A 23,448-nucleotide genomic window follows, 5' to 3' on the forward strand; every position below is an offset into this window, starting at 1 on the left:
CGTGCATTTGTGAGCTGTTTTTCAATGTAATTTTCCCTTGAAGTCTTCATTTATATTTACTTGATAAACTTGGCCAGAATCACAGTAATGTAAAAACAAAAATGCCAACACAGATGCATGTTTATTAATTAAATAATTGATTGATTATTAGTTAGCATTAAAAGTTTTTTATACTTCTTAGATTTGTTTTTTTTAATAACTTGCTAAAAATTAATTTGGCCATTTAATAAGTGAATTTTGTACTGAAGACTAATTTTTAAACATGCTATTCAGATGTGGCCTAACTATAGATGAGTATGAAGGAGCACAGGGTGGGAAAACTTCTTCTTGGACTCTTTTGTGTAGCCTATGATGCATCAACGCCCCGAGAACCATAATTATATAGATATGCATCTGGCTGGGTGCCCATTTAGCTCACCTGGTCGAGGCTCAACACAGCGGCCTGGTTCAAGTCTTAACCGGGACCCTTTTGCTGCATGTCTTCTCCCACACTCTTGTTCCACCTTCCTGTCTAATTTTGACTGTCCAATCACATGAAGATGAAAAAATGCCCCTCAAATGGATCTCTGTGTATTTTCTCAGCTCCTTCAGTTAAAAACACAATGAAAATTCTCAGAATTTTTAATATTATTTTGACTTTTATCCCCGTATAAGATCTTTGAACCACTCCATTATAGGACCCTATTCATTTAAGACTACCTTGCAAATGCCCCCGTGAAGTCTGAGCATGTAGGTTTTCTCTTATTCAGAAATGATACTTTCCACACCTACGAGTCTGCCGGGGTCATAAATGTCGTCATGAGAGGGTGAACATGAGGCTCCGTGCAGACGTTGTGTAGTACGTCTATAAGGACTCTGCACTGCAGAGGCACCGACAACACGTGGTTCCTGCACGCAGACTGCAAAACAGTGTAATAACAACAACTTACTCAACCATGGTGTCTGAGGCTCTCCAGACGGGAGCATAATCCCAGCCTTAATGCAAACTGTATGACGTGAACAAAGCAGCAGCTGCAGAGACTTGCAGGAAAAGGGAGGTTTGATTTCCTACTTCTATAGAAAAATGAACATAAACATTATGACTGAGGGAACACACGAGCGTTATTAAGAGGACAAAAATGAGCTGAACGGATATTAAGTCATAATATTTTTCTTGTTTTGTATTCACCTTTAAGGCAGAGTTTGATCTGTTCTTATATCTCTGTAATATTGGCTAACAGTTTGCTAATAAGATGCCGCAGTAACACAGGCCCAGAGACTCCTCAGTGACCCCCTGATAACCACTCGTCTCCAGGGGGGAAAATGCGTATTCCCTTACCAGTTGCGAGTTTGCTTGCTGTCGCTGCACAAAAACTGGCATATTAGAAGAGGTGTATGGTGCTGCACTAAAAAACCTCTTTGCAATTGCTTTGGTCACCAGCAGATTACCACAGTGTCAGTGTTTCCATGGAAGATGCCAATTGGTCTGCTATTACTCACCAACTACTTGCTATATGGTTATGAGACTGTGAAGAGAGCAATGAAAACTGTAAATACGACGCACCATTAAGCTGTGGCTTTTGAAACCTATTGGTTTCAGTGGTCTTCAGTGTCACTGTTTTTAGTTTTCGCCACATTTTGCCACATTTTTATCAATTTTTGCTACCACTTGGTGATCAGGTAGCAATTGTTTGTGAAAGACTTGGCAGCTTCTAAACAAATAACGGGCTACAATAAGAATGTGCGACTGACCAAAACATTCGTAAGGCGGTTTTCCTGTCCAGTACCCTCCTTGCAAGTGATTACACCTAGCAATAACCTAAGTTTGTTTCTTATTCACATTCCTCTGTGTATTTCTAATAGGTTGCTTGTTTGTTTTAATATGAGAAAAACATTTTTTATTGTATAATTTTTATGTTTTGATATGTTTTTATGCCTGTGGAACCCTTTGAACCTTTACATTTGACATGGATTTGAAATTGCAATATATATACTGTCCTTATTTGTGTTTGAGTCTATAATTACATTTCAGTTTTTAGAGATTCATGGCTTGTTCTCTTCTTGGTCTGTTTGCACCACTGACACAATTTTGGACAGTAAAAAAAATGCTTTCTATAGAGACGTATGTCTTTTGCTGTAGTTCTTAAATGCTCTGTAAGTTATTCCAGTTTTGTAAGTTGGGCTGATAAATCCTTTCTTATTACGTGCTTACTTGATAGTTTACTTCAAAGCAAAGCGTATTAATGCACATTTGAACACAATTAGCTTGTCTGACATAATGAGACTACACACATAACAATGTTCAGAATAAGCTTTCTTGTTAAATTAACTGGCTGTTTTTCGCTGGGGAACGATACGCCGCCCTGAGAAGAGGCATTAGTGGTGTTACTAAAGGGTAGAAATGTCACTTCAATCAAAAGTGGTTTCAATTAAAGTTATTTTACCTTGCTTGATGAGGGAGCTGGAGGTAGTGAAGATAAAATCTGTAAGATATTTCCAAGGCTCTGGCAGAAAATTGAACCCCAGAATTGAAGCTAATTGAATTTGAGAATGATAAGGTTGAATGTGGGGAGCTCTTGAAGTTTGCGAGAAAAGATGAGTAGAGGCAGTTTGGAAGAAAAGGAGAGAAAAATGAGTGACTTCTAATTTTAATGGACAAAGATGAAGCGAGGACACAGTGTAAAAATTATTAGTTCTTTTACAGATACAGTACGTGGAGGACTCTGCCACGAAGTGCTCTCACAATGCTGCGTCTTTGACTTTGAAAGAGAGTGACCATGTGACAAAGTCATGACTAAATAAACACCAACTTGTATAATCATGTTTTATGCTGCTTGTGAAAAAAAAAAAAGAAGATAATACTGTGCTACTTTATTGATGCCCACGGGAAAATACTCTCCATATGTAGGTCAGAGCATGAGTTCAAGAACGGCAATTGTGAAGCCAGTGGGGATTTATTGTCTTGCTTACGGGTCCTTCAGTAGTGTGAAAGCCTACCAGAGCTGGATCGGGGATTCACATATTCGGCTTGAAGGACAGACTTTTTAGTCAGGTATTTTATACGGATGACACTTGGAGAGAAAGCTTGAATCACACGTGGGATTGGTGTTATTTTAATCTAAAACACTTTCCACATCCCAAATCTGAACGGCAAAATGAGATCTCAGCAGTGATTGGCATGCACTGGAGGCTGGTGTTAGGGGATCTGTTAGAATATCGGCTAATGCAAGCGGTGATTGTCATGTTAACATGTGGAGTAGAGCCACTGTACTATGGTTAGAGGGCAGAGGCATCACCTTGTTGCCCCTTTCAGCAAATGTTCTTTGCAAGTGAATTATTTACTGAGTGGAATTCTACAGGAGAGATATCACAAAGTTGGTGAATAAAATATAAAAAAATTACCCCAGAAAACAGCTTTGGGGGCACTCTGTTATTTTCCCATTGCCGATAAGTTCATCCATTGATGTGATTTTGCATATTGTATGATTGTGAAACCAATTTAAATGCTTACCTATCACGTTAAACAATTCTTAAAAGCTGCAGTAGGCAGAGATCTAGAAAAGCTGAACCAACCGAAAGCACCATAATAGGCATAGATATAGGCATCTTCCCTCTCCCACTGGACAGAAAATGGCATTTGCACTACAAATTAGGCCGCACTCTCACTAGGCAACACTAGAGAGTGGTTCGCGACCCACTGTAAACCTTTGCCTGACCGATTGGTAAGTGGTTGCTGGAGGTTGCTGGCTATTGGTAGATAAATTTGTTTGCAAAGAGGTATACAGTGGTCTACCAAAAAAACTCCTTGCAACTGGATTGGTTGCTAGTGGATTTCCGAAGTCGCCCATAGTGTGCATATGTCAACTACTAACCAAAAATGGGGAACAGTCGCCCTCAAAGTAAGCTTTTGAGATTCTGAGTTCCAGTGGTAACTCAAAAGTTTTGTTCAAAAGGGGAAACATTTTCCATTTCTGGACTGTCCTGCACTTCTTGCAGTTTAACCACCACTTGGCAAGTGGTTGGAGAATGTTTGGTATTTTGCATGCAGAATACAGACAACCACGGCAAGTTGCTAGTGATCAAAGCAATTACTAGGTTTTTGGTGCAGCGTTATATATCTTTGTGACCAGTTTTACTGGCTGAATACCAGCAACCTCCAACAACCACCTAGACACTGGTTGTTTTGCTTAGTGAGCTGTAGTTGGCATGGAGTTGCATTAGAGTTCAAACCTACTCTCTCCCAGGTGAAAATTTCATTGGCTTTACTCCATTGCACCACAGCTTCTTAATACTTCATTCCTCCTGGCCTCCACTTCACCTGATCTGATCTCTCTCCAGATACTTGAATAAAAATAATAAGTTATTATTATTTTTTTTCTCTAATGTTGCTTAAAAAATCTGATTACTCCAGCTTTAATTTTGCTTTGCATCCCTTGAGAAAAAGGGGTAAGAAGGTAACATAAATGGCAGTAAAGGAATGAATGAATAGACGGGTGCCATTACTTTCTTTGAGGAAAACCATTTCTTTGCTCATGTGTTCCTCCTCTGCTTCCCTTGTAGCTTTCCCTCGACTGGACCAATGGTCAGAGAACGCCTGCCTGCCTGAGGCTTCCGTCTTCATGGATGGCTTCCTCTACATCTCATCTTCATCTACCAAGGCGACGTTGGACCGTCGCGGTAGGGATGGTGAGTCAAAATGCCATTTTTGCAAATCACTGGCAAGTCCAATCCATCCATCAGTCCATTTGTAAGAAATATAAGCTGCATGTTTGTCAGAGGTCTCCTCCAGTTAAGCGCTGATCGATCAATCAGTGTCAGTCTGTCAGTTGTCAAACTGCCAATCGTTTAATCCGTACAGCAAGCAGTCCAGTCACAACGATCAATGAATTTGTCTTTCAAATGAGTTCTGCCTCGTCCTCTGGGAGGTCTTGTCAGACACAAGTATGTTAGATGAATCATCAGTGAGTGTACTACGGAAGCATGGGGCAAATTTGGAAAAAACAAAAAAACTACAACAAAAAAACTAATTAAAGAAAGAATTTGAGCACAAATCCTTTGGAAATGTACCTGAGATGCCTTCTCCAAAACTTCAAATTTCTCTTTCTTTTGTCTTCCAAGAGAGTTTAAAACTTTTAATCAGCTTCCATTTCTCACCCAACTCATCAGCTGCTGCTGAACCTCCTGCTCTGCAGTGGTCCCACTTCTCCAAACAGCTGGAGCATTTCTGGGGCCCATGGGTAATTAGGAGAAGGAGCCAGCTTTGGGTAATGCCTCTGGGGAAAGGGGTTATTGGGAAGGTGGAGGAGTGGGACGAGGAATGAGGGGATGGGGGAGAAACACTACCTGCCACTTGAATGAGCTAAATCTCCTTCATGTTCAGCATGATCTACCTCCATTTCCATTATCCCACACATGCACTGCTCTCATTGGCGGTTGTACATGCTGCCTAATGAACAGGGCTGAGGTCTGGGGAAATTGCCTCTTAGAGGAAATTGTGGAAAATTTAGCCGAGTATCTCTCGAAAAATCTCATTATCTGCACAAATGAAATTCATTTTCATTTCATTTGTTAAAGGATAATTCCAGTGTAATGCAACTTGACTCTTAATTTCATAGTTTTTGGCCAAACTTTGTATTAGCCATAATAACGTGGTTACTCACCAAGGAAATTGGGAACAAGGTGATTTCATTGCAAAAGAAAAAAGCTCGACAAGAAACCAGAATGATCAAATGACCAGTTTTGAACTTTAGAGTGTATCTGAAAGGGGGGGAAAAAAGTCAGATTAAATTATTACGCATTTGTTTTATATCCTGGCCATGTTGTATCAACAGAATGAAACAAAAACAGAATTGAGATATTATTATTATTATTATTAATGACTTGTTCTTCATGTTTTTTATCAAAATAGAAATGAAAGCAAATGAAATGGTTAAATAGTATTCTGTAACGCTATAGATCAGGGACGGGGAACTCGTCCTGGAGGTTTTAGATGTCACCCTGGGTCAACACACCTGAATCAAATGATTAGTTCATTACCAGGCCTCTGGAGAACTTCAAGACATGCTGAGGAGGTAATTTAGCAATTTAAATGAGCTGTGTTGGATCAAGGACACATCTAAAACCTGCAGGACACCGGCCCTTGAGACCTGGAGTTCCCTGCTATAGAGCCATCTACGCATTACACCTAAGGCCATGTCCACACTAATACATTTTCGTTTGAAAACGCATCTTTATACATCAGTTGTTTTGTTTGCTCTCAATTTTGACAGCCCTATTAAAGATTAATATCCTTGTACCTGCTTCAAGATAGCTTTTCATCAAATACTTTAATTTTCACTCGCTTTTGCAACTTTGTACTTTTGTGTTACTCGCAGCAACAACTCCACCTCATTGTTAGTCCATTAAAAAAAAAAACTCGGTGCTTTTCCTCAACATTTTGCCGCGACGTTTCAAAGAGCCGGAAAGTAAATAAACAGCACACAGAAATGAGGCAGGTCGAATCGTCTTGCGTTTCACGCATGCGCAGTTCTGGAATGTAAGCGTTTTCAGCCGTTTCAATGTGGACGCACAACTCTGTGAAAACGACTGAAAACGATAGTGTGGACGCAAAGTGTTTTCAGACGAAAATGCCGTTTTCAAATTTATCCGGGCTAGTGTGGACGTAGCCTAAATAAGCTGCTCAGCTATGGATATGCATGCTATGAGGCCCCCGGTGCACAGTTTCTGTGCTGAGGTGGAGCAGTAGCTACTTTTACTCATTGAGCACCTCAGGAGTTGCTGAGCACATCTACATTCACAATAAATGACCTACCAGAATAGGTCATTACTGAATGTCGGTGGACCTGTATCATATGAAAATATAAAATGTTAAGTTGCTGTAATAATAAGATAATTTTTAAACTGCATTGTACTGTTATCTTAGTAACAAGTCATATCTCTTTAATACTGGCCAAAAATACACTGATGTGGCTGCAGTGCAGTGAGAGCAACTGTGAAATGCTGATTTTTGCAGCATCATATCCTTTACTTTCCACAATAATTTCATTCCTAGTTGCATTCCTATGGCTCTGACTGTAGTGGTTTACACGTCCGCTTGGTAAGCAGAAGGTCGCTGGCTCAATCTTCCCGCTGTAGGCATGTTGAAAGTAGCTTTAGTTAAGTATTTCTTAAGGTTACAGTCTCTGCTTGAGGCCATACCACCCTGAGCATGCCCGATGGTTGGTACTTGGATGGTCGCTTGCCTGGGAATCTTGTGGCAGCTGTGGCTCAGGATGTAGAGCGGGTCATCTATCCAGTGCCTGCTCCAGTCTACATGCTGAAGTATCCTTGGGCGTACTTTGACATGAACGCAGAGTTGCCCCTGATGTATCCACCGGAGGTTGTGTGTGTGCAAATATTAGATGAGGTACTTGGATATAGAAAAAAAAGCACTTGTATGAATGTGACTGAGCGAAGGAGGCTTGTCGTAAAAAAAGCGCTTTGAGTGCCCAGTTAGCGTAGACAAATACTATATACTTACCAGTCCATTTACCATTTTGTATCCTAATATAAAAGCCGAGATGGAACGTGAGTACATGGGTTGTTGTTCCACATACAGCGGGTGTTTCAGACAGAGTATTGCTACAGGTGCCCATTTTTGTTGGCCACTGTCGTGCATTTTATACCACTTGCAGTCACCGCGCCATCTCCTCAGATAAGTGCTTGTAATATTTCCTCCAATAAATACCTTGTTATTTCATCAATTATAGAAAACCACGCAGACACGGCTTTTGTGCTTTAATGGTGCTTTAACTGCAGCTGCAGCTGCTGAAAAATTCAGAGGGGTTGGGTTCAAAACTCGGTGTGTTCCAACTTCTTCAATCACAAGGAAACGCTGTCAGGACTTTGCGAGCGCAGAGGGGTGAGGTATTTTTGAATGTGCTCTCCTGGATGCCTTTCGCTCCCAGGCTAATGGTTTGATGGTCTATAGATGCACCAAAGTCCTTAATAATTCATACAGTAGCTTGTGCTCATGGCTTAATAAAAGCACTCTGCCACAGTGTCTTAAACTTCACCTTCTTTTTTTTGGGCTTGGAGAGAACTCTAGTGAGCTGTTGTGCTTCCACTGATGGGAACTAGTATGTGAGATGTGTAAATTAATTTGGCAAGCAGTTTTGGTAATGCCTTTGAAAAGGTGGCTGGGGGGTGAGGACCAGTGTGCTGGCCCACAGTAATGAAATAAAATACACTGCCTGCTTAGCATTTGGCAGCGTGTTAAGTCAAGACACTGCTGCTAATATAGATTAGGGTTAGAAAAACAAATTTCCTTGTTTAATTTAACAGCGCTGCACCGTCCTCGGCAGCGTGGCACCACTTTACCTCCCGCTTCCTGTTGTGTTTGAGCTCGGCTTCATATCCGGTTTGTACAGTTGATTCCAGCGTCAATTAAGTCCTCCCCTTTTGAACGGGCCGAGCGGTGACTCATGCTACTCCCACACTGAAGAGCGTGCACTTCCCCGTGTGCGCTCGTGCGAGTCCTTTGAGGGGAAAGCGAGACAGTTAGTGTCTGAAATGGTGAGTGGCAGCAAGGAAATGGCACCCTCAATTTTTTTTGATTAGTTTTGTCTTTTCCCTCATCAGCAGTGCTCTGTTTTTTTTTCCCTTTCCCCAACAACACTAGCTCAGAAGAGAAGAGAGAAGAGACAGATGTGGAATTACATTTTACTGAGGACAGAAATCTGTGTGGAGAATTCAGTTACTTGCAGCTACAAAGTTGGAGTCGGGTTTTTGATAGTGAATCAAATCTTCTTTGTGGTTTATGGTAAAAATTAGCTTTCGAAGACTGCTTAAATAATTACAATTTCTAAGTAGTCACATTTATACTGCTCTGTTTTTATTTCACGAGCACTAGACAAAGCCGATTGAAACAATTTGTCTTAATCTAATGTACTTTTTGGGGTGTCTGTGTTTATGTAACTGTGCCTCCTGCCTAAATGAGTAAGCAGTGCTGTTGCTAAAGCCAGAAATACATGGCAGATAGTGTGTATTTTTTTTTCCCTTTATCTTATGCCATATCTGTCCATTCCTCCCTGTAATGAAGTGGGCTGTAATTCTGGCACAGACAGATCGTTCAGATCCCTTCAGTTTCTCGATTTCCATTTCCAGCCCCCCTGACAAGCTGTCCAGCAGATGTCTTCATCACAGATATTTTAGTCTGATGGCAAGATAGGCAGAAGATTGGTGGAAGGGGTAGAGGTGGGAGAGTGAGCGAGGGAAGAGGTTGATTCAGTGGAAGAGGGGCACAGCCTGCTATTTCGATGCATACTGAAATGGGTGCCTGCGCCGCGTCGATAAAAAGTTTCGGGGGACTTTTCGGGTAAATCTGGGCGAGCGCGGTTAAAAATAAAACTTGATACACATTCAGAGTTAAAACTTTTGAGTAAACATGTTATTCTATAACTGCGACCCATTCAGTCAATGAACAATAAGACAGTTTAAATGCCACATTGACTGGCTGATTTGTCTAATCAGCCTGCTCATCTTGCGCTCTTGGAGCATTTAGCACGTTTTACAAATTGCTGTAGTGAGAGAGGAGGTGAAGGGAAAAGGAGGAGCAAAAGGAGAAACCGAGGTTCCACATAGTAGATTTCCTCTGGAAAACACTATGCGGGGAGAGCTTTTAGTGTATAAGCTAATTGGCCCAATTTAGCGAGTGCAGGCTTGTACCACGCTTGGCTTCCGCTAGGCGTTGTCTCTGGCGGCTGGTTGTGGACTCCTGCGGAGAACGGCTGGGCCGCAGGGCCGTTGCTGTGTGTGGGGAACAGCTGGCAATGGACGCAGCTGCTTGATTGTAAATCAAGCACCATTGTTCCTGCTATTGCGCTGGTGCTTGTGTGGAAGCTAGTGGTATCCCACCCGCTAAGGAAATGCCGAACCACAAACAAAGAGGGAAGATAGATGCACATGATTGGGTGATGTGCAGATATTTGATAAAGCCAGTTTCCTGGGGGAATATCTTCAAGGGATCCAAAGGCATTCACTGCTGTGTTAGGAAGTAACTTGTGCCACACATTTTTAACACAGTTGCATTCAAGTGATTGAAACTCATTGTAGTTATTTACAGAGACCATGCCAGTATGGCACTGAAATGGCAGCATCACATGTCCTGCATCTTGAGTACAGCTTCCTTGCCTGGTTTTATAGATATTCTTCTACTTTGTGTGTCTTCTGTCTTATCCATAATCCATCAAATCAAACATTCATTCCCAATTCAAGCCCAAAGAAGATCAGTAGTGACGTCTCCAATTAGATTTTTTAAATTCTTGACTTGTGACACCTTGTGGCTCCCCCCCTTTCTACGATCTCCTCAGCGTGTTAAGGCTGTATGTGAGAATCTGTACCTGTGGTTTTGCTGCCCATTATTACGATAATTCTTCTAAAAGTGGTAGAGTAGGGAGCCCACTCATGTGTCCACTCTGATTAGACTCAGGATCCCACAGCAATTTGCTTCCTGGATTCACAGTGGGACTTTTAGCGTCTTTGTCCTTGGATGAAGAGGAAATTAAAAATGTTTTCTTTGTGTCCTCGGCATAGATGGAAGGTTTTGAAGACGTCTGTTCAGGGAGATTGGATCTAGATGCCACAAATGGCAGCGTCGCAATGATATCCATTAATATTCCTAATATCTTTCAATATTCAGGTCCGCTCGTTTGTATATTTCAAAGGCATTGTAACTTTTTATGACCTTGATGAGAAGTTTTGAACCTCTCCGGCATGTTAACCTTCAATAAAAACCAATATCTAAGAGTTATTTTGAACAAATGAAGCTCTCCATTTTGAGTTTAACTCCTGTTTTATTTTCATATTGCAACACTTTTCTTTTTGCACCTCCAACAACAAAATTTCCACCTTACAACTGGAACAGTTACTCCAGTTACTCACTGTCTACTATTTCACCTACAGGAGTAAAACAAAACCACTATTATTTGATTGTTTTAGCTGCCCAGATAAAGGCTTCATTTTCCTGGAAGATTAGCTAGAATTGCACAGTGAAAACAAGGCTTTAAGCAACCAATCCAAACACTCATTTTGTCATTATTCCATAGCCAATTCATTGCACAACCGACATTTACTTTGTTATCATGAGTTTAAAAAAAGACTTGCCTGTTGTCAGTTTAATATGTTTTAAATGTGTAGTTGTTATGGAGGATTATAATGAGACTTCTGCAGCAATACCAAATGAATAGTATAAAATATATATGCATTAGTTATGGAAAAATGGGTAAACACACCTTACGGCAGCTGTAAATGTCTAATCTCACGCAGTTTCTTATACTTTATATTACTGTGTTTGTGTCTTGAGCCACCCATCAGCTCTTTATATTTTCACCAAAATGGGAAATTTGTGCAGCAATTTCTTGGAAAATGTGCAAACATGCATATATAAATATATCATATAAGGGAAACTAGAGTTTGTACAATTCAAACGAGCTTGTCGATGAGCTTCAGCACAGCCTGAGCTGTCTCATGCAAGCTTTCTTGTCATTTCTTACAAGAAAGTTTGAAGGACTTTCAAAAATCGTATTTATTTTATGTTTTTCTATCCAACTATGCTTATACTGCTTTGGGAGTGTGTTTGGGATCATTGTCCTGCTGGGAAATGAAGCTGTTTCCAATCAGATGCTTTCTAGATGGTTTTACATGGTGGATCAAAATCTGAATGTACTTTTCTGTGTTCATATAAGATCTCCAACACCAGTGGCTTAAATGCAGGCCAACCATGACAGAGCCTCCTCCGTGTTTTACAGATGGCTGTAGATGCTCACTGTTGTACAGCTCTGCTGACCTCCTCTGTACATATAAATATGATCTAAACCAAAGTTTAAAATTTGCTTTCATACCTCTACAGACCTGTTGCTGCTGATTTTCGGCCCACATTTTATATAGCTTGGCATACCTCAGGCGTACCTTTCCCTGTTTCCCTTCTTTAACAATGGCTTCTTGACAGCCAGCCTTCCACTGAGACCATTTCTGAGGCTTCAGTGAACAGTAGACGAATCAACTGAGGGACCAGATGCCTCTCTCATGTCCGGTGTCAGGTCTTTACTCGAATATTTTCCTATTTCTTAAGGACATGACTTTCAGATATTATTCAACTCCTGCAGATTGTTTTTAGGCCTTGGACTTCTGCTTTTGTCTTCCACTTGGAGGTGACGCAGCACGCCATGCTGAGATATGTCAAGTTTTCACCAACAGCTCTTTTGCATTCCCTTGTTAATGCAAAATACTGTTTTATGCCTCTCAAACTGTTATCTTTAGTATTTTCATAAATTCATCTAAAGAAATAGGAATGTGGGAATTATAATGTTGTACATGTGCAATGAAAATAAAGGGCTATTCTATTCCATGTGTTTTTGCAACAGGCTGCTAGTAACTTAGTGCCTAAATCGTCTGTTATGTGTCGACACAATGCCGGTTCATCCCTTGAGTTATGAGCCCCTTTATGCTTGATGATTTACAGGTCAGTGTTAACCAAGACTGAGTGAAAAAGGAGCTGAAACTTTGAAAACCTTCAGAAAGCCTAAAGAACTATTACTGTAGATCAAGTTCAAAAATTACAACAAAGGCTGACTCCTTGGAAGCAAAATCTAAAGAAATGAGAGGATATTTAAGACGTTCACAGTACTGTCTGGAGTGTCCACGTGAACGCTTACCCTCTGTCGAGGCCCAGATGCCCAGGTTTAGGAGCATTTCCTATATGGAAGGGATTTGCCATTCTTTTAAGCTTAAGACTTTTTAAAGATCCTGGTTTTCACATGTCAGCATCTCCTCCTGTAACCTTGTCCGTTGAGCCTGCAACACAAAGAAGATTAAAAAAACACATTTCTTGTTTGATGAACACATTTTTTTTTGTTTTGACAATTTGCCTTTGTAAAGACATTTAACAAAAAAAACCCTGAACGTCCGCACTAAATTTGTAATTGGACTGAACGACATTCAGCAGTTGTCGAGACATTGAATGTGAACCCCAAATGTCAGCCTGGTGATTGTGCCAGCGTAAAATGTGACGGGAATCAGCAAATTCATGAGAGTTCAGCCTGTTCAACAAAGTTCCAGGCAGTAAAAGTGAAGTGAGGGTGCTTTAAAAAACAATGCCATGAAAACTTGTTTATTTATTAGTTAGCCTCATGTAAAATGCAGTAAACTGAACCGTGACTGCACCAAATAGGGACCACCTTTGCCTTTTAAACAACACCAGTTCCTCCTGGGTATATTTTATATATATATATATATATATATATCTAACAGATAACGACGTTAACTTACTGAGCAGTATGATTTATAAGAGCAGCACAGTACTGCGTGCCATGTTTAGTAGTACTTTAGTCCATACATGACCTAAACTCCCACATAACCACCACATGAACCATTACGAAGACACTTAAAAAAAAATAATTACCAATATGCCACGTTCCTGCGAGCTCATGATGGCACCTGACTTCAGTTCAGAAAACAAGTGTGCCTTTTAAGAGGATGATTGTGCTAAAGGTTTCACGTGGTACAAAGGAAACTATTCGGCTAATAAGCTATTAGGGACAGGACAGAGGGAAGGAAGGACGAAATTACAGAGGCAGTGTAGCACGAAACAACAACTTAGCTATTCTCTGTTAAGAAATGATGGACATGACATTTTCTGCAAAACCTTAGTGATTCAGGGACACATTTGAAGCGAAAGTGAAGTGCATGGCAATCTTTTCCGTCACCAAGACAACACTGTGTCCTGTCAGATAGATTGGATTGGTAATGGCTTTAAATACCAGAGTGTCTCCGTTTCTCTCTGTCCTCCCAGCCTCTCCCTCTGTACGTGTCTCTATATATGTATATATGTGTGTGTGTGTGTGTGTGTGTGTGTGTGTGTGTGTGTGTGTGTGCGTCCTACATACAAATAGAAATTGGTCGCTTTCAAATGGAGATGATGAATCTTTAGCTGTTGGAATAACTCTTTTCTTGGAAGTGAAGTGGGGTCAAAAGAACAGTATTTTTTTTAAATGCCACAGTAAGCAGTTAGGTATTAGTCACTGCATTTTTTAAGCTGTTTACAGAATTGTGTCCAAATAGTTTTTTTTCTTAGACAAGAGACACAAAGAAAAGTCTTAAAGAGACACAAAGAGAGGCAGTGCAAGGGTGAATAGAGCAAAACTGACATCCTCCTTTTCCCATGCTTATCACATCCTTTTTCTTTTAACAGCCAGTTGTAGACACTTCCTTTTTATTGGAACTATATCTGTTCCCTCAGAAACATCACACACAGTTGGCAGTGGAATGCACAATTAGCATATTCATGAGATGAATACAGTGGAAACTTTGGAGTCGCAAGCGACAGGGGGTGTGGGGTGGGAAGCTGTTTGTGTGTGTGTGTGTGTGTGTGTGTGTGTGTGTGTGTGCGAGCGTGTATGTTTGTTGCGGAACAAAAAAGCAGATGGCACGGTGACTTTGAAAATCCAAAATTAGGTATGTTTTCATGAACTTCATGCTCATTGGCTATGTAAATCGCACAGTCAGACAGTCATGAAAGACAATGTTGTGTGTGTTTTCCAGCTTTTCCTCTGAGATCATGTTTGTTGATTGAAATCTGCTTGCTGCTTGGAGTCTCTTAACAGTTCTAATTTTGAGAGTGTGTACATCTTTGCGTGCATGCGTTTGTGCGTATGCCCTCACATGCTGTGTATATTATATTTTATTGAAACTGACATGCAGTCTTCTTAAATAACTGCCATGTGGACGCAGATCTGGCTTTGAACAGCGAGATGTTCCTCACGCCGTGCCAGAAATACTTTTGATCATTTAAAAATGGAGACCACCGTCTTTCTGCCCAATTTGGACTCAACTTACATCATTTCTGAAGGGCTTTTTAAAATGTTGTGCTTTAACCACAGAGGACATTCATGGATGTAGGGAAGGAGGACATGCAGAGGGTTGGTGTGACACAAGGGTAGGATGAGACGGAGGCAGGTGACCCCTAAGGAGAGCAGCAGGAAGACGATTTATTTAACTTGAGCAGAATAGCTTTGCTTGAATCACAGTAATACTGGCTTGTGGTGCAGCTGCTCAGTTCCTCCAGTGCCTGAAAAAAGCCACTTTGGGCTCCTTTAACTTAACTTTCTTCTTATTGGCTGCTGCTCACAAACAGAAGGTCTGATCAGCAGGTGGGTGGGGCATGTGTGCTCACAACCACAACATGCACATCAGATGATGGTGTAAGGATATCCACTTGTAGGTGGTGTGGTACCATTATCTGACCAATTTGGTTTATGAGTTAACTGCACACAGAGAGAGTGTATGCAGGCGACATGTGACATTTACTCATCTGTCGCAGTTTATCTGTGAAAACTGCAATAACGTCTAATCTCTGAACTTTTAAACAGTTTTTTTTGAAAGTGTTGTTTCAGCTTGCAGAGAGTCATTAGCTGAGTTAAATAAGGTTCGAGTGGTGCTAATTGTCCCGAAGCCAATCACTCAGATTACTGCCTCTAATTAATGGCTTTTTCTGACTTTACAAACAATAGACAGTTTGTCCAGTTCTATCAAAATGCAAATGTACATTTTACAGTAGAGATAATAAACATATTGAGCTCAAATAAGAGTCCAAGCTACACATTTATCTCATGGTGGAATCACGTTTGGGATATATCTCCAAAAGACAAGGAAGGAGACTGTCCATATTGTTAGAAGTACAGTTGTATTATGCATATTGTGTGTGTGTTTTTTGTTATTAAACAAACAGCATCCATTGGCTACCAAGTGGCCAGTGCTAGCAAACCTCTGGTGGACAAAGATGTTGTCCCCGTACCTTTGTAATACCATTGTTTATCTATTCTCTTCAATGTAGAGTAATTATATCAAAAAATGTGAAATTCTGCTTTAATTCCACGTTTTCCAGGTCTTTGTTATTCACTGAGATAGCACTAGCACTTAGCACTATAGAGTGACTTAATTACTGTATTTCAAAGTGAAAGTAAATTAATTAAATAAGTCATTTTTAACATGTTAGCCTACTTTGGTAACATAAAGTAGAATCACTGTAAAACTTTAGCAAGCTAAGTAAAGCCTGTATGTACATAAAACAGAGTATTGACAACAGCAGTGATTCTCAAACTGAGTAAACGATGTTGATTGATTTTAGCTCTAATCATATTTATATGCAAAAAATAAACAGATAAATACATTATTCAGCCAACAATAAAGACTTAATGTGTTTATGATGTTATATTTTACAATCTTCAGTCTTGGTGAGGGCCTTTCCTGCTTTGGGACCTGATCAATAGTCAGTTGACTGCTGAGCTCACCTGACTATTGATCAGGTGAAGTCAATACTCAGTATAACTTTTTCACAGCAGGCATGTGACTTATAGCAGCAAGTGCACAGCTGGGGGAAGTTTTGTCAATGATGTCTGTGTTTCATCAGGTTTTTTGCATGAACACCATCGGCACCATGAACTGGCTCATGAAGATCATACTGTTGTGGCCACAGCAATGGTGACTGTTCAGAAACATTACATGGTCCCACCTAAAAACTCAATATTATTTAGTTTAGGTAGTGATGGATGAGCATGAGTTAAAAGCATCAGTGAAAGATCAGAATATTGTAATGCATATGCAGAGTATACAAACTACTTATCAGTATGTGATAAAATAGCTAAGGCCCCAGCCAACCGCATGGTAACCACTGGCGGTGGTCGCAGGAGACTGCTTGCTGCCGGTAGGTGCAGTTGACTGCAAACAGTTACATGGTGTGGCACAGAAAACTGTTGCTTGTGATTCACCAGCTTGTCTGCAAAACCTTGCTAACTAACTACTGAATGGTACTGAAACTTGAAGTGGCAACTGTTTGCCTTAAAAGGAAAAGTTGTGCCAGTGAGATATATCTTTGACTTTGAAGGCGAACTGTCACTGCTAATGGTTACCAAGCTTTTGAAGATAAGCTGGTATTTTCAGCGCAAAGCACCGGCAACCAAAACAGTCAGACTGAGCACCATCTTTGCAATTGACTTTACCAGTTGACTCAAATTCCCTCTGGGATTAATAAAGTTTCTCTTTTTCTGATTCTGATTCTGACTGCCAGCAACCTCCAGTAACCACTCCCCAACCGGGCAGGTTGTACGTGTTTTTCCACAGCAACCAAGAGGTTGAAAACAAAGCGAACTCTGGCAGCAAAAGAGCAACGTTTTTATCAGTCACCACTTTAATACAAGTTTCGACTAATGTTTAATTAGTAGTTTCAGAAGCTTTCTTACGTCCTTTTTTCTATCATTGGAATGCACCAATGGATGACTAAGTTTGTAAGTGGCCTGTCCTTATACACAGTATTTGTAATGCTGCTTTCTGTGTATGTGTGAATTTCAGACATGGCACGCCGTTGGTGTACTTTGGAAGGCGGCTTCCTGAGTTACTATGAGAGCGAGCGAAGCCCTTCAGCCATTGGCAGGGTGGACGCCACCGAAGTCATTAGCCTGGCTGTCAACCACACAGAGACGATGACTGGAGCTGGGTATGAATGCACACACAAATCAGCTAATTAGTGAAAGTGAGTACATGAAGAAGAAAATTACTCCAGTCCAAATCACAGACTAGATTTCAAAACTTTTTGTGTTCCTCTAAGCTTGAACTGATTATTACGGAGTCTTTTCAAATGAACATCAAACTCAGTTTGCCACTGTTATTTTAATATGGGTGTAAGACAGTGCCAACATTTGTTCTTTTAATGTATTTATTAAACATATATTAAACATATCGATATTCTTTTAAACTCACAATATTAGCTGTCCAGAGAGAACTCTTAAATTTCCTCAAACCTCTCAGAGCAGCAACAAACACCATCACATGTCCTATAGTAGCCCATGAGACTGCAACAGTTCTTTAAACCTTGCTCTTATTGGCTCATTGTCTTACTAAATTAGCCAACCTCTAAGTTTTGCCATGAAACTCTTCCTTAAAATCACCTCATACAATTTTGGATTTATCATTCCCTCGGTGAATCTTTCCAGGCTCCGAGGTAGTGAAGCAAAGCCCAAACCATGATGCTCCCTCTACTTGTGCTCTATCCCATGCTGTAATTAGGTTTTTCAGATGGGCTAAGGTTTTTTCCCCCGCTTTCAGACAAAACATTGTAAATTTTTGCCTAAACCTTCAACTTGAAACAAATTGATATATATCAGAGGGGAACAATCCTTCCATTAGCATCACTTTTATTCAGTGTTTTCTAACAGTGGAGCTACAAACGCAGATTTAGAGCAGATATAGCGATTTCTGCAGAGATGTTTTGTTTCTACACTTGGCCCACTCTCAGGATTGAACATTCTGCTCTTGGTGTGATCTTTGCATGATGCAGCTCTGATTTGTGTTTTTGTGGATTGGTTTACACTTTGGTCTTCATAAAGGCTTTTGTAGCTTTTTCTGGCTTTGCGCATCTCTACGAACCTTCGATGACCTTCAGAGTTGTTGCGATGTTTCACACCAATCCGTCCTTATTGTGTGCCATTATTTAGAGCCAGGGACACCTCTGCAAGTCACGCATCCCATCCTGGTCATACCAGATATTCACAGCTTTCCCTGCTATGCTGTTAATGTCGAGCATTTAACATTAATTTAAATTCAGTATGTGGGGACCGCACATAAATTACACTTTGCAGGAGATCAACAAGGTAATAAGGCTTTCATAAACACTCAACATTTAAATTTACTCTTATTCATGCACATCCCTCATACATAAGCATACGCAGCACAACCCTACAGTTAAACTGCTTTGAAATGCTTCATTTGCATCCTCTCTACTAAATCATAATTTATGTGATTGTTAAATCTGCTTTAAGGACACACGTGTCACACATACACAAAATGCATTTTGAATAATTTATTTGTTTTATTGGTTAACATCATTTTTACTGCACGTGTTATTCATATATTGCAGCGCCACAGCCTGCTTGACGTGGATGTATACCCGGGCTTCTGCTCTGTTTCTTTCCCCTCGTCGTGCGTCTCATTAGCATAACCTCAGACTGAGCATTATTCAGTTTTACAGAACCATCAGGGCTTTATGAGCGCTGTGTTTACTATTTACTTTGGTGGGGATGCAGCTTTAACTGCCACTTCCTGTGTTCGTGTTACCGTACCGCCTCACCCCGATCGCGTTCAGCACTCCTCAGTCAGATTATGATGCAGCTACACCACAAAAAAACAACAAAAAAAGTTGCTTTGACAACAAACTTTTATTTACTTATTTATTTATTTCTTGTGGAAGTGGTGCAAACACAGAAAAAAGAAACGGCAGATGTCCCCATACGTCCCCGCTCACGTGCGTCACACTCCCACTGCATCCTGTATGTGCGTTCATGTGCCTGTCCCCCCCCCATGTTCCCGAGCTCAGAGTCTGATAACGGCTTATGATTAAAGCATAAGCCAAGTCCTTAATGATAGCAGCAGATGTTATGAAGAGGAAACAATGCTTTTATTTGTAAATGTTATGTATACAGCCATTAGAGACACATCTGGCTTGCTAAAACTTTGACCTTTTTTAATGAGCTGGACACACACACACACTGCCGTGACAGGTTACACTGATAATCGTGCGTGCGTGTGTTTGGTGAGTGTGCTACAAAGCAGCATCGACTTGCACCATTTTTAGCCCTGCACATAAATCTCAGTTACAGGTCACGGCGTCCCCTTCGCAACAGCTATTATTTCTCCGTCGCTGGCGCTCATAATGGCCGTGCGTTTCACTAGATTAAGCTCTTCCTCGCTCCGTCTCAATCCCGCAACTTCCAGCGTTCCCAGCATGCCCGTGCATGGAGAGAGCCGGGACGTCTCACCTCTCCACTGTCTGCCGCTCATGAATATTAATGTATGCAGATGACACACTCCCACCAGCAGCCTATCACCGCGCTGCAGGAGGCCGTAGGTGTCATTTCCATTAAACATGGCATTTGGGTAATTTCACCGTGGCAGAGGACACCGTGAATTATAGCGCAGCCCCAAAACATACGTTGGCTAAAGTTTATGAATATTAGAAATCCACTCCTAAGGAATTAATGCAAAGGGAGTATGTTAGCTGGTGATAAGTTGACTTTTTTTTTCTCCTCGCCTAAAATTTCTTTTCTTACTCATCTGCCTGTTCTGACAAGAATATTTGTAAGTCGATTCCGACCTTCAGATTTAGCTAAAAGCCTTGGAACTGCTTCTTTCCAGTTTTTTCTTTTTCGTCCTTTTTAACTGCTTTTTTGGTGCCGTTTCATTATCTGTCACGTTCGTTATCATGTCCTCCTCTCTCACACGCACACGAGCTTTTTGGAAGAGCTTAGACGCCAACTTTGCAAGTGACATGGGTTTTCTATGTAGGGCAGGGAGTTTAGACTTTTCCGAGGTACACGGAAGCATTAAGGAGAAACTAAAAAGCTACAAAAATACATATAGATAAGTTTGTGCATATTTAAAACACAGGTAAGTCTTGTACAGCAGGTTTCCTCTGTGAGGAAGTGTTTCTTAACTCACTCTTAGTATAAAAAACTATTTTCCAGCACACTTAAAATAGCACGAGCGTGTGTAAATGAAGCCTACTTGAAAATTGAATTGAACCAATTTAAAAATCGGGTCTCTAATAAGGAGGGTCAGCTTTTTGCAGTAATGTGTGAAATATTTCCTTAATCATGGAGTTTTCACATGTGCAATAAAGGACAGAGAGCTCTTCTGATTGCTGTGATAGGGTGGCAGCATGAGCATGAAAATTGAGGGTTTCTTATTTGATTTTCATCTGTGCGAAGTAGTAGAACTGAAATTCTTACTTAAAGAGTCCCGGATAAAAAGATGACAAGTGTGGAAGAATCATATCTTTGGATATGCCTCCAAAGCTGCACAGGGAGAGCGGTTCCATCTGGTTTCATCTGGTCGACCGAGGAGGAAACTCTGACGGTCAAACTTTAGGGTGATGCTGTGATCTTCGCAGCAGTGGCATCATTGTGCGAACAAAACAAAAGCCAGACAGAGTAGATTGAGGTAAAACATGCAAAATAACAAAGACAAAGAAGAAATATATCTGATTTATGGCGGCAGAAGCATGTTATAAAGCTGTTTTGTCCCCACGGAGGAGGACACAGCTGGGAATTATCATTCTAATGTCCATGTACATCAAACTTGATGTCATACCCAAGTTTATCAGATCCGTCCTGCACAGCGTGGCGTGCAATGAAGTTTCTTGGGCTGTTAACAATTGCATAATCTGTATCATAGGTGCCTTAATTTCTCTTGTGGAAACGTGGTGGGACCAGACAGACAGCTGTACATCCAGGACAACATTTTGAACATCTCCATATCTATATTCAGATAAAGCTGACTAGGCTGTCTGATATGTGTCACTAAGACTAGATGGTCAGGCTCAGGCTCACATAAAAAGACAGACTTCAGACTCTTCTGAGGTGTAAACTAAATCACCCTTTTGGTTGACTGTGTAAGTTAAGAAAATGTTTAAAACTGCTGCTCGATTTGCACTTTAACCATCACAAAGCAAGAGACTAAATTATGTCATTATGTGTTAATTTTCTTATTTCTGTCCATTTATTTTCTTCTGCTAACCCAATTCAGGGTCACAAGGGGGGATAGAGCCTATCGCTGCCGTCAAAGGGAGGGAAGGTGGGTGCAGTCTGGACAGGTCACCAGCCTGTCACAGGGCTCGGTTAGAGAGACAGACAGCCATTCGGGCAATTTAGAATCACCAATTAGCCCAACCCCATGTGCAAGTGTTTGTACTGTGAGAGGAAGGGGTGCAAACACGGGGAGAACATGCAAACGCCACAGCAATGGATTTGAACCCGGGACCTTCTTGCTGTGAGGGCATAGGGCTAACTACTTTTTTCTGGTATATATGTGTATATAATGCTAGAATAATAGACGGTTACAGTATTAAGCGTGGTGTATGTGCAAGGAATCCCTGTGAGGCAGGTCCAGACTGCTATAACGAAACAGTCAGTGTGCAGATATCCCTAATATGAGTATTTCAGGTACACAGCACAGGCTGTGAGGACAAAAAGGCCACACAGTTGCTGTTCAAACCTCTGTTTGCGAGAGCCAAACAATGGCCTTGAAGTAGATGATGCTAGATGAACTAACTAAGCTGTAGCAGGGCCCAGTATGAGACAGACGAGGATTATTTTGAACTGTGAATCATGCAAAGCTGCTCTCACAGATACTAAGAATAAGAATATAGAGTTGGAAGTAACCATAACAGGTCCGCTTTTAAGAAATCTCAAAGTCTCGTCATCGCGCAGACTATGAATAAATCCCACTACAGGACAGAGGAAAATGAGTGACTTCAAAGTGAAATCTTTACTAAAATTAGTGTTTCTATTGTTGTGGTGTGCTTGTTACCTCGTGCGTCGCTCGCCTGCTGCAGCGTGATTGTGATCTGTATCATTTTTTGTCCTTCGTTACAGTGCATAACCAACCTAATGACTCTTTTCCCCTGCCTGAAAGTTACACAACAGCTAAACTTTCAAACTAAATTTAAATTTAAACAACAGCAAGGACAGAAATATCCCTGCAGAGCTCTCTGCTCCATGAGAACAAATGCTGCACCCTGCACCAGCGCAGGTAGGACCGAATTCTGATCACCGTTTAATAAAGGCAGGTTTTTGCAGAAACCATCTTACTGCCTTAAGCTGACTTCTCCCACCAAACTGGTGTCCACATCAACTTAAAGGCATAAAGTTTGATAACTACATGTAGTTTGCTGTTGTGCAGATAAAGTTTATCCGTGAGGTGGTCCATAGGGGACAAACCGTTTCAAACTGATGCCACGTACAACACAAAACAGTGACCCATGTTTGCTTCTTATAGCTCATGTTCTTGTGCACATCATTATTTCAACACCTTTCTGTCTCTCCTTCCTTCTAGTTTGCTTCCTGTTTCTGTCTCTCCTCTTCCCCCTCAGCCACTCCCTCCCTCTGGGACTCTCATGATGCAGCGTTCGTCTCTCATCTCTCTCTTGTCCTTTCTTTACAAAGGAATTTTCCCCAGCACATCAAGGTAACCCCGCCCCCGCCGCTCTCTCCCTCGCACTTCCTCTGGACCCCCTTTCTAACAAGCACCTGCAAGCCTCCCAGCGCGGAGGCAGCAGGGGGGGATCGCAGGGAAGGGGGAGGGCCAGGTCACGCGAAGAGCGCACAAACACCCATGTCTCTCCTGTTCCCCTGACACGCTTTAGAAGCGAGCAGCTTGGCGCTGCCGTGACCCCGGCGACACGCCACCTTAAACACCCGTCGCTGTAGCATTTAGAGCTGCCCTCGTTGTAGCGCACCAACAGAAAGGGAACTACTGCTCGCCAGTATGTACCGACCATTAAGCGAGTGATACTCTGACCCGTGCACCTTCACTGAGGGAGACGGAGGCAGAAACAACAGGAAGAGAAAGACCAACAAAGATTAATAGTTGCCTTTGGGTTACCGA

General features: G+C 41.3%; 1 protein-coding gene across 5 annotated transcripts in view; it reads left to right on the forward strand.

Annotated features, from left to right (window-relative positions):
• arap2 (ArfGAP with RhoGAP domain, ankyrin repeat and PH domain 2) overlaps positions 1 to 23,448 on the forward strand; it is a 159,537-nt gene that overhangs the window by 89,887 nt on the left and 46,202 nt on the right. For all 5 annotated transcript variants that reach the window (XM_019354343.2, XM_005454399.4, XM_005454400.4 and 2 more), the window contains 2 exons: positions 4,540 to 4,665; positions 17,362 to 17,506. In XM_019354343.2, the coding sequence (XP_019209888.1) occupies positions 4,540 to 4,665; positions 17,362 to 17,506 (271 nt within the window). The remainder of the gene's footprint in view (positions 1 to 4,539; positions 4,666 to 17,361; positions 17,507 to 23,448) is intronic.

Source organism: Oreochromis niloticus, linkage group LG3, assembly GCF_001858045.2.
Source record: "Oreochromis niloticus isolate F11D_XX linkage group LG3, O_niloticus_UMD_NMBU, whole genome shotgun sequence".
Classification (NCBI taxonomy): domain Eukaryota; kingdom Metazoa; phylum Chordata; class Actinopteri; order Cichliformes; family Cichlidae; genus Oreochromis; species Oreochromis niloticus.